Source organism: Oncorhynchus masou, chromosome 2 (assembly GCF_036934945.1).
Source record: "Oncorhynchus masou masou isolate Uvic2021 chromosome 2, UVic_Omas_1.1, whole genome shotgun sequence".
NCBI classification, from domain to species: Eukaryota; Metazoa; Chordata; class Actinopteri; order Salmoniformes; family Salmonidae; genus Oncorhynchus; species Oncorhynchus masou.
The window spans coordinates 42,832,337-42,844,620 of record NC_088213.1 but is presented as its reverse complement, the minus strand read 5'-3'; the positions used below and the strand labels follow the sequence as shown (position 1 = coordinate 42,844,620).

At 42.8% G+C, this 12,284-nt stretch overlaps 1 protein-coding gene across 3 annotated transcripts in view; it reads right to left on the bottom strand.

Annotated features, from left to right (window-relative positions):
* Positions 1 to 12,284, bottom strand: part of LOC135505111 (anoctamin-1-like) — a 61,052-nt gene that overhangs the window by 15,764 nt on the left and 33,004 nt on the right. For all 3 annotated transcript variants that reach the window (XM_064924216.1, XM_064924226.1, XM_064924207.1), the window contains exons 6-15: positions 11,028 to 11,082; positions 10,570 to 10,621; positions 10,330 to 10,385; positions 10,195 to 10,236; positions 6,610 to 6,674; positions 6,293 to 6,427; positions 5,269 to 5,429; positions 3,387 to 3,469; positions 1,853 to 1,924; positions 804 to 878 (exon numbers count right to left, since the gene is read on the bottom strand). In XM_064924216.1, the coding sequence (XP_064780288.1) occupies positions 804 to 878; positions 1,853 to 1,924; positions 3,387 to 3,469; positions 5,269 to 5,429; positions 6,293 to 6,427; positions 6,610 to 6,674; positions 10,195 to 10,236; positions 10,330 to 10,385; positions 10,570 to 10,621; positions 11,028 to 11,082 (796 nt within the window). The remainder of the gene's footprint in view (positions 1 to 803; positions 879 to 1,852; positions 1,925 to 3,386; positions 3,470 to 5,268; positions 5,430 to 6,292; positions 6,428 to 6,609; positions 6,675 to 10,194; positions 10,237 to 10,329; positions 10,386 to 10,569; positions 10,622 to 11,027; positions 11,083 to 12,284) is intronic.

Below are 12,284 nucleotides of genomic sequence, written 5' to 3'. Positions count from 1 at the left end.
AGCGCATCTGGTCTCCAGTGCGTCTCCTCGGCCCGGGTCATATGGCACCAGCCAAACGCATGGTGTCCCCGGTTCGCCAGCACAGCCCAGTGCGGTCTGTTCCAACCCGCCGCACTTGCCGGGCTACAGGGGGTATCCAGCCAGGACAGGTTGTGCAGGCTCGTTGCTCGACCTCCAGTGCGCCTCCACGGCCCAGTCCATTCGGTGCCTCCTCTACGCGTCAGGCCTCCTGTAGGTCTACCCAGCCTGGTGGGCCCTGTGGCAGCTCCACGCAACAGGCTGTCTCACCGTCTCCTCCCTCCAGGTTCTCCCTCCTGTCTGTCAGGAGCTGCCAGAGCCGCCCTTCACTCCCGCTTGTCCGGAGCTGCTAGAGCCGCCCGTCTGTCCGGAGCTGCCAGAGCCGCCCGTCTGTCCGGAGCGGCCAGAGCCGCCGTCTGTCCGGAGCGGCCAGAGCCGCCGTCTGTCCGGAGCTGCCAGAGCCGCCCGTCATTCCGGAGCCGCCAGAGCCGCCCGTCGGTCCGGAGCCGCCCGTCAGTCCAGAGCCGCCAGAGCCGTCCGTCACTCCGGAGCCGCCAGAGCCGCCCTTCACTCCGGCGCCGCCAGAGTCTCCCTCCTATTCGGGGCCCTCATTTATCCCTCATTTACTCAAATGTTTCCACTATTCTGGCAGTTACACGTAGGCCTAATTTGTGTGTGGGTGTCTGCCGAAGATCTGCATTGCTTTCAATTGCTAGACTAGTGACGTCCCTGTATCTAATACCAGAGACTAACAAGCCATGTGGGCCCTGGGCACATCAACTTACCATAATAAGCATAGTGAAAAGTCCTGTCATATATGCTGGTGCACGGTCTGTACATGTCAGTTTCACTTTTTCGTCCTGAAACAGAGTAATTAATACATAATCAAGTGAGAAATAAGAGCAAACATAAAGGAGCAAACAAGCAGTAGTATCTATCTGACAGCGATCGTGACCTCAGCAGTGATTGCGTACGCTGACGCAGCCATTTTCAAACAAGTCTGAGGGACTCTCGCCCCGAGCGGACTGACGCCACTCTAATCAAGCACACATAATGGGAGCTCCCGGACACGAAACCGTGCAGTCAAATCACATCTTAATGTGTATTAAAAAAAAGATGGTCAGCGACATCAGACCCTGTTTCCAGAGGTGCAAGGGAAAGTAATGACCCCTTCGAGGTCTGATGAGAAAGGAGCTGACATGCCTGAGCTGCAGTTTTGCTGCTAAACAGAGAAAGCCAGACATAAACAACCACCCTGGCATGTGTTGATGTGCTAATGTGCTACATGTGCTAACCGTTGTTAGGCAGCAGTACATAGAGACAGCAACGGCTGTTCATCTTACGATAGACTGCAGAGCATCCATGACTAATAAAAGAGTTGATAGCTATATCTGAGGGAGGGGGTATGGGTTGTGGACAACTCCAGGATACACTATATTTTACAGCCTAGGAGAAGTTGAGAAGTGCATGTGGCGTACGTTGATAACTTTAAATGGTGGAGTTCACACGAGAACAAAAAGTGGAGGCGACAAAAATGCCATGTGTGTTTGCGAAAGGGAAAGGTCGCCCAGAGGATAGAGAGAGGGGAGAAGCACTCTGTGTGCTTCTACTATGATGGTTCCAGTCCCCACCTCTGACACTATAAATCAAGCGCACCAGCGCAGCAGACACTTGATGCGGCAAAATAATAGACAGAGAAACACTGAACACATGCATAATCTTCAATCATTGATATATTCTATGCACGGACGCATACATAGAATAAATAAATCATTGAATAATACTGATAGTGTGTTGTTTAACAGCCCACCAAGAGGCATAGGAAAAGGCTTACCTTGGGGGACATATCCTGTTTCTTCAGGGTCTTCTGCATGACTTGGATCTCATACTCAGCCCTATGGTGGCCCTAGGGGGGACAGATACCCATGAATCAACATCCAGCGGTATCACCTTAGCGGTATGAACACATTTTCCTCAAGATGGAGGAACTGACATCATCCAGGTCAAATGGTGTTTTTACCAGTTGTCAAGTACATAGCAACACCCCCACAGAAAACTCTTGTCATCTGCTAAGTGTTTCAGCTCAGTGCGGTGGGGAACACCACCAACATTTCTAGCATACAGGAGGAAATGCGTAACAGAACAATGTTAGGAGTACCATATCTGTTAGAGGGAATGCAGGTTTTACAAAATGGGTTTGGCATTAATGCATTTGGAAACGTTTACTTTACCCTCAATCTGATAAGGACACCTATTAGAATACCTCTACATGTTATATTAATTATCTTGCCTGTCTACTTAACAACCTTACCCCCATCTACCAGTAAATATAAACAGTCATTGCAGTCATTTCATATTAAACAGAAGCAAGCCCATATCTGTGTGAGCAGACAGAAACAGAGAAGGTAAAGCAAGTGTCTTTTTCTTTTAAACCATCACTGACATGCAAAGAGCCAAAGGAGAACCACAGCAGTCAGCCATGAAGCACAGTTTACCAGATACCCTGGTGGTAAGGCAGGTATAAGGGAAACAATTGCTACCATCAGGAGGTGCTGCCTAGTGCCTAAATGTAAAAAAATATGAGGACAGGTGATGTTAAGAAGCACCTTAGTGTGTGAGTGAGTGAGTGAGTGAGTGAGTGAGTGAGTGAGTGAGTGAGTGAGTGAGTGAGTGAGTGAGTGAGTGAGTGAGTGAGTGAGTGAGTGAGTGAGAGGGAGAGAGAGAGAGGGGTGGGGGTAAAAAACATGGTACATTAAATTCTGCCTCAAGACCTAGTCAATGTTGCGGTATTGTCTTGATCTTTTTTCCTATTTCTTGAGTTTTATTAGTTATTTTATCTATGTAATTACTTTCATCACTACACTGTTGGGAAAGAGCTCACAACTAAGCGTTTCACTGTACTGTTTTACACCTGTTGTATCCTGTGCACATGGCGAGTAAACTTTGAAACTTGGTGGCCAGATCGCCATTAGGCTATTCCCACCCCTCACCCCTCAAAGTGGTAAATAAGGGACTGTTTGATAGGGGGTCATATAAACAATGCCTTATTCTTTTTTTACAGGTAACATACCATGAATTCTTTCTGAAATAGATAAGAGTGTTAGAGTGAAGGAGAGTGATATAAACCTTGTTGGGGGAAGTTGGTTAGTATTGAGTAACAGCATCTGCAGAGAAAGCTGCTAGAAAATGAAGTTCATAAATAAATAAATAAATGAAATTTCAAACCTTGTACATCTGCTTCAGGAACCACCATAATATAAAACATAAAAAACATGATGAAGAGGAGAAATCATTTTTCAATGTTTCTTGTATCAGATGTTCTTGTCCAAATTGGCCAAACAGGTTCCAAAACAAGGGCATAGGCTCACCTCTTCCTCTTCAAAGCCAGTCAAATCCCAGATGTAATTTAGTCTCATTTGCCTTCTCTTCCAGTGCTCCATGAACATGGCAGCTGGGAAACAAAACACAACTCACCCTTAAAATCAGTCCCTCTAGGATTTTGCAATCAAAATTTGTTTAGCAAAATCAACAATAGCCATCTTATTATGCGTAGTCTCGGGAAACCAGACACAAGGCAACAGTGACCAGGGTCTGGTTTCAGTGATGGACTCTTTTGGCATAGAGAAACAACGTCTCTGCGTACATCACTACTCTATCCAGGGTTGGTCCTATTCAGACAGAAAACTCTCCCAACAAATCACGAGGCAGACAAGTCAGAACGTCGCGATTCTAAACAAAAGTTTGAAGGCAAAACCTTTGCAGTGGTTTTTACTAAAGGTAATTGATGCAAACTAACCTCTGATCTCCATCTTGCTGGCTACTATTTTGTATTTTATTAAAGTGTGATGACTGACGTCGGAAAGGTTGAAGTTCCCCTATGCCCAGGGATCCCCTCCCAGGCAATCTGGCGGGCCAGGGACCCTCATCATACGATAGCAAAAAATGTAATAATATGGCAACATATTAAAATTTATAGATTTGGTAGATAGTTTTTTATTATTTTGACCTCACAACATAATTGGAAGAGAAAGTGTAAACGAGCATAGCCCATTAGCTAGAAAGGTAACTCAAAACTCCTAAGAGCAGCTGTTTAAACAAAGGTTAGCCATGTGTTACATAAAATACATATCCACTACCAGGAGCCAGTGGCACTAGCCACACTGTAGCCTATTCGAGGGGGGGGGGTTAAAGTCTGTCAAATACACCAGTGAGTGTAATTTGCTCCAATGAGTTTAATTTGCTCACAATTAGCAGTTTAGCAATAAAGTTGAAATCATTAGAAAGAAGATATTCTCCTCGTTATTTTATTCTGTTGTTGCTAGCGATACACTGGGAGAAAAATGCAGATCCCCTGCAGTACCTCCACGGATCCCTGGTTGAATACCCCTGCTACTGTATATGTCAAAATAGTCCAACATTGAAACCAGGTCTAGTCACTGCCTAAGGTTTGATTTTCGAGACTATTATGCAAGAGCTTGCAAATTTGACCAATTACTGCAATATTACCACATAAAACAGTCAAATAATTTCAGTTTTATTGCATTAGAACTGACAGATCACTGCATAACAAAGAGGACTCGCAATGTCAACCAATCACGGCACATTTACCACATAACATGGTTCAAACAAGCCGCACGTCAAACGTTTTCCTTCATCAGCCTATTTGTGACAAATTGGACAAAATCATTGCATAATGCAATGAACAATATTATAATTGCCGCAGTATAATCAGGCATTTTTGCCCACAACTTTTTATTTTTTTAAATCACCACGAAATCCTTGAGGGACTGCTTAATGACTACAGTACGAGAAAGACAGAGCAAAGTGAATGGACTAGAGTTTAAACGTCAAAATATAGTCCAAAAGATCAACATCTCTGAAACTCAAACAGGTTATGATCTTATCTCCTCTTAATATAGGAACCTACAATCCGAACCTTTACCACAATTTTAACTCAAAAGGCCATCTTCTAATGGCAACTGACACTGGTCTCCCATGGTCCCGCACAGCCTGGTCTCATAGACTAGACGTAACATAGTAAATGTAAATCCAGGACACTCAAAGTAGTATTATATGTTTTGTTTGGTATGGTTACATAAGACAGATGGTTATTTAAGTAAAAAATAATAGTAGGTTGGCTCTGAGACCAGGTTGCCCTGCAGGACTCTGCCTGGTCCTGTGGACTGTAGCAGATGGCATTGTTTTATTGGCAGAAGATGAGAGAGAGAGAACATGGGAGGGATGGCTCACCCCAGAGGGCCATGAAGATGGAGAAGAAGACAGTGGCCGGGTTGTCAAAGAGATGGCTGGCCCTGGCCGTGCCGCATGCAGTCTTCAGCTTCCAGTAGCTGCAAGCGCGGTCACACAGTGGGCACATGGTGATGTTGTTTCTCGGATCACAAATCTCCATGCTGCACGTGGGAGAAGAACATTTGTGGAAAACCTCAGTAAAAGAGATCTAACCATAATGACCAGCATAAACTCAGTTACCAGTTTTAGAGGCTATAGAGTCCAACAGCAACGAGGAATGAACGAATGTAGTAGTGCACAAAAAAGAATAATCCTTGCATACCGCCAGTTCCCGCAAAGGTTGTTATTTATCCAATTTTGAATTTGACGGGAAAGTGTGTGCGTATCTCCACGCAAATCTTAGACCATGCGTATGCACAACTTCTAGTGGTTAATCAACATTATTGCAAGCAAATATTGTCATTTGGGGAAATGGAGGTGGTTGATGAACAGTAATTATAATAATGGTAGGCTAATAACAACACAGGTCTAATGATAAAATGGATGCATTTGCCGTTGGTAAGAAAATCACATAGCAGCATTTATTTACTGCTACACAACAAATATTAGGCCACCATTCCATCGCTCATTTAATAGACAGGTAGCCTATGACAGTATGGGTAGGCTACAGTATTGCTGTGCAATAGGAGCACGACATGATGGCCTATTTAAACAAAGCATTGATAAACAAAGCATTGAAAAACAACCCGTGTTTTGCATAGAAGTGCTGGCTGTAGGCAGCATTTACTTGAAATACCATTAACGCACAGACTCAAAATGAAAAGCAATAACAAAACATTACGGCATATCTGCACAAGGCAACTGTCACAACACAGTGTTTAGCAACTCTTGGGTTTTTGATAAACCCTCACTCGTGCTTCCATGCCATTAGAAATCTAAACATGTTGGTGTAGTTGTACGTGTAGTTATAAGTGACGTTGTTCGTAGTTGTGGGTTTAATTGCAGTTGTGGGAGGTCAGTGTACCTGGGAATGTCATTGTCCACAGTGGCACAGCCGTACAAGAACACTATGGCCCCCACTATGGCAGCAGGGATCAGCATCTGGGTGTAAACCCCCAGCCAGGCAAAGTACAGGCCAATCTTCTCCCCAAAGTACTTCCTGTAGGAGAGGAAGGCAAGCAGCACTGAGTACATACATCAGGAATCAATTCAGATATGGTGATTAACTAACATTAACTCAAGCACATGATATAATGCTTTGTTTGTTTGATTGCTACAATACAGTGCAGTATGTACTCTCTGCATTGTCATGTCCTAGAATTTAGAGCAGGATTCTCTCACCTGATTAACCCAATTGGTTGGTACTTGTAGAAGACACTGTAGCTTGCCCATTCATCATACAAGATCTGACAAGACAATAACGGGTAAAACAACATCTTTAATTAAACAAAATATTTAGAGGCAAATCCATGATGGAAAACAAAATTTAATTTAATTACTATTTAATCTCGCTTCTTATCTTACTTCCGAGACTCATTATAAAACAGAGGACAAGTCGGTTTGGGCTCATAGATGATTGAAATTCATCATGCAGATTATGCATTTAAAAAATGCTGATAGGAAACGGTCAGTCCCATCACAAAGCCCTTATGAAATATTGCATGGCCGTTACTAGTCACAGCTGCGCTGTGATTTCAATGCTATAATTGCAGCCTGAGTTTTGCCAAAGGCAAAGTACATTATGTCTGTGTGATTGAGTACATCTGTACACAGAATGTCACGACTCCCGCCGAAGTTGGCGCCGCCACCGATCCCTTTTTCCTTTCGGTTAGTTTTGTCTCATTAGTTACACCTGTTCCTATTTTGTGTGTTCTTGATTCGCTTCCCTATTTAGCGTGTGGAACCCGCAACCTTTGTTGTGAGGGATTATTTTGGTGTTCACGTTTGTGTCATTGGTGTTGTTTGTGCTCTGGACCGTGTTACCCTGTGTTTTGGGTTGGCCGGTATTTTGTGTCCTGTGTGTTTGGGCATTTACTTTTGGTGCTGGAATAAAGTGCGTCTTTCCCCTGGAACTCTCTGCTCTCGGCGCCTGATTCCAATCTACACACCTAGTCAGCCGTGACACAGAATCCGTGCCATTAAGGTCCAGGTGCCGGTTGCATAAAACCCCTTAAGTTTATTTTCCCATGATCTTTTCCCTTAAAGTTTCCTTAACTTTAGTCAGTTGCAAAACACATTTTAAAACCTCTTAAGGATCCGCCCCTTTAAAAAAAAGGAAATGGATATGCAAGGATATGCATATTCTTGATACCATTTGAAAGTAAACACTTTGAAGTTTGTTGACATTTTAAATTACTATAGGAGATTATAACACATTTGATCTGGTAGAAGATAATACAAAGAAAAAAACATGATTTTTTGGGTATTTTTTTGTACCATCATCTTTGAAATGCAAGAGAAAGGTCATAATGTATTATGCCATTCCAGGGGCAATTTAGATTTTTCCCACTAGATGGCAGCAGTGTATGTGCAATTTTTTATTTTTTTATTTCAATTCAAAATTGTGTATCAAGACTGCCCCAAATGTGCCTAATTGGTTTATTAATACATTTTCAAGTTCATAACTGTGCATTCTCCTCAAACAATAGTATGGTATTCTTATATTGTAATGGCTACTGTAGATTGGACAACACAGTAAGATTAACAAGAATTTAAGATTTCTGCCAATATCAGATATGTCGATGTCCTGGGAAATGTTCTTGTTACTTACAACCTCCTGCTAATCACATTAGCCATAATCAGCTCAACAATCCCGCGGGGGACCAACTGATTAACATGTTAAACTCTGACCCCCTCTGGTGGCATTTTCTAAATTGTGCATAATAATGTATACTATTCTCATTAAGTAAAAATGGAAGAACTGTGGGATTCTGATAAAGGTGTCAGAAATAATGTTACTGGGCCTCCCGAGTGGTACAGCAGTATAAGACAGTCCTAGAGGCACTGTAGTGCTAGAGGCGTCACTACAGACCCGGGTTCCATCCCGGGATGTGTCACAACTGGCCGTGATTGGAAGTCCCATCAGGCAGCGCACAATTGGCCCAGCATCATCAGGGTTGGGGGAGGGTTTGGTTGGAGGGGCTTTCCTTGGCTCATCACGCTCTAGCGACTCCTTGTGGTGGGCCGGGAGCCTGCAAGCTGACCTTGGTTGCCAGTTGAACTGTGTTTCCTCCAACACATTGGTGCGGGTGTTAAGAAGCACAGTTTGGCGGGAGAACGCATGACTCAACCTTCATCTCCCGAGTCCGTTGGGGAGTTGCAGCAATGAGACAAAATCGAAATTGGAGAGAAAAAGTAGGTAATAAACAAACAAAACAAAAAAATAATAATGTGTCTACTACAGAGCCTGAGATACTAGCTAGCTAACAGGACTACTAGCTTGCTTGCTCACAAGACTAGCCAAGTTAGCTACGTTGTTGCTTGCATGCGATTGGCTATGGTCTTTGGGGTGGCACTCAGTCTGGGAGACAGTGCTGCCTGTCAGGCATCATTCTGGGCTTGAATGCCCCACGATTTCAGAAGCCCTTAGCTCAAGGTAAGGAATATTTAGCTTGCTAACATTCTAACTTAAAAACTGATCATGAGCTCCAAACACAAATGAAAGCATGATGTTAGCATGAAACGTACCATCCCTTAGTGTAGCAATCAATAAAAACGCATGCGCTGATCAAGCTGTGGACTCTGCCGCCTCAGCCACACTGACAATCAATCATCTTTACGTCCACTCATATTTATAAAGTTTATCTCGTGATCTTGACAAAACAACTTTTATGTCATGATCATAAGATAAATAAGTTGTGATCTCGATAACGAGGGAATTATTTTTAGTCATATGTCCTCTCTAGACTTTTGTACTTAAGGGAACCACTTTAAGATGTTTTATGAAACCGGGCCCAGGATCAGCATGTAAGGACAGGGTGCTGTGGTCTGCGTCGTCTGACAGGTCAAGATCATCCTGACAGGTCAAAATGTTATTTAGATGACTCTTATATTGCTACTCAGAAGTCGCTAGCGTGCATCTACATGAAATTATATAAGTACATTTCACTGTTGGTCTCATGTTGTACTCCTCTGCCTGTCAGACATGAGGTTTCACTAATAAAGTGCCATCGCTCTCAGGCAGGGAAATGGGCACACAGGGGTCATGCCATCAGAGTCTCACATTTTTTTTTTTTACTGAACAGTGAACTGTAGTCCCAATGGCACAGCATCAAACAGAGCTTCAGTAGGTTACCATCCTCCACCCCAATGGCCCTGTCTGTTCCCAAACAGAGCTCCCACTTTGCAAGACAAATTAGTGATGCCTGTGACTCATCATAGACCAGCGTAACACAGGACTGGAAAAACAACAAACCATGGAACAACTCATAACAAAAATGTGATCATGCCATCATCTCAAGGACATAAGTCATTTCTGTCAGAGAGCACTCAATTTGCTCTGTGCACGGACTACAGAAGATTGGTGGGAAAAAACATACCACTGCCATACGGCAACTTGGAAATTCTTTAGATTTTCTTTGCTCTGGGCTTAAATCGCTTAGATTCGACCAGACTGGTTGTCGTACAGTGCTTGAGGATGGTGAAAAGGGATTAAGCCTGTTGCCGTGGTGACACTTTCAATACAGTGTAATTATTCTCTAAGCCAAATGGGTCTTTTCCTCTCCATCGTTGCTGAGGGCTTGCGTTTAGACAGTATTTGAATTCTGTTCTTGAACCTTTTCAATATGCTCTGTCGCTATCGACGAGACTTTCCTGTCCACACAATAAAATGGTTTATGATAATCGCTAACAGTGACACAAAATAATGGATCAGTTGGTGATTTCATTGATTGCATATTGACATGACCGATGATTTGCTCGTCTCACCTTCCTGTCATTGGCCTCCGGCCCCATGCCGTCAACATCCCCCTGCAAGACACGTAATGACACAATGAGTGTTGTCTGGTCACAGAGCGCTTGGCTTTGCATGGGTATTGATAATATGTGTCGTAATATACCCACATCGTGAAGAGGGTACGCAGCACTGTAAACACCATTGCCAAGGAGACTGGTGATTCCTGTAAACGTCATTTTCAAGAGATTCCAAATTTGACTATCAAACAGAAGGCACACAATAGCAGTAATATTCTACTACAGCATACTAGTGGTGTCGAGAAAGACAAGACAGGTGTCATTTACAACCCTAAAGGAAACAAATGCATTGTAATATCCACAAGAGAGAGGGGACATGGCTCGGCTTACCCATGGTGTATTTGGCTTTAGTGCATCTTGTACGTTTCAACACTTCATAAACCTAAATGGGTAAATAACATAAATGTTTAAAAAAATAATAATACTTCCGCAATGTATTAAGATGATCTCAGGTAATAATCACATCCAAATAGGGCAGAAATCCTGTTTGTGCAATGAATTTGTTCAGAAATGGACCTCAGCTCCTGGCCATTAATGAACCACTCATAATGTATTGATGGGCAAGTTGTTTTCAAACTTCATGGCTATCTCCAAAGTCATTTTAGCTCAGTATTGATGTTTCTGTTGAGCGGTAAAGTTCTACACGATCTCCACTGGGAGCAACATCCGCTGATTGAGAAAGAATCCAATGAAAAGTAAATCACATGAACAAAACAAATGAGTTTACTTGTGGTGTGAGGGGCTATTTATTGACTTGACCATCATTCAAACAGATCGATAGTACTTACTATTGAGGCCCTGGTTTTGCTGTCGAAGAAAGACTCTCTGTCTGAGAGATCAAACCTGTTAATACAGAAGACAGGAACTTTCTGTCAGTGGTTTATTTAAAGAGCCATGTACTCAACCAGGGGAAACTATGTTCGTGTTCCGTGCAGACATGTCATATCAGATTTGTAGGTACGTGGACAGCGATGTTTTTTAAATGTTCTGGCCAAGATGTCCCACACACGTGCTGTCATTAGTTAGACCAGACATACAATACAAGGTGGTTACAAGGAGAATATGGTTGCAACATGTATTGGTAGCTAGGGTTAGTCAGCAGCCTGGCCTACACAGTGTTCATTGAGAGTCAGGAGCTCAAAATAGCCTGTAACCTCTATGCCCACTCTCTTGAATAAAATCCAGCTTGTTTACTAGCCTCGCTCGAAACACATTCAAACACTGTGCTTTTTACAATACATAAAATTCTAACATCCAAACACAGATGAATTATTCCTTGAACATCAGGTAGGTCTCTGTTTAAAAATAATATTGAATCGCAGAGTGGATCTCTTCCAAACAACATCTTTGTTCAGATTTTGTATCCGTTGATTTTGGGCCTGTTGATTTTGGGCCTGATGATTGCACCTCTACATTATTACCGTCATGGCACAGTGGGGCCATTAACCATGTCAAAAATGACAAAGAGCTCAAGACTGGTGAAGACTGCGGGGGTAGAAGAACCATTTAAATTCCATTTATTTCAGCTCAGCCATATCACATTATGGGGAAACGCACCTACTGAGATGAATCATTACAGGTAGCAGCCTGTATCATTCATACATAATCACATATTCTGCACATATAAGCATCCAGCTCACTAATTACAATCTTTAACACTAAAACTGCTGGGCCTTGTGGGACCCCCCTTCAAGCAAATGAGCAGTCATTTTGACTGCGACATTCTTACAGTGTAATTCATATTTTATATATGCCATCGCAAAAAGTATCATTTGGTTGTGTTTACGAAGGTCTAAGGTAACAGAATACTCATTATTTTATTTCAAATAGCAATTGCATTTTCATTAGTTTATGTTACTGTAGGCTACACAGTATGTAAAGAAACACAAAAATTCAGGTGTTTAGTGGAGTGCCTTTGTTACAGCTATGAAACAGAAAGCATACAGTACGTCCATTGAACACGCTAACAGCTTCCTTTTATAATGACCCCCCCCCCCACACACACACATACACACAAAAAGTAATACCCCAACCACCAAGGCGCA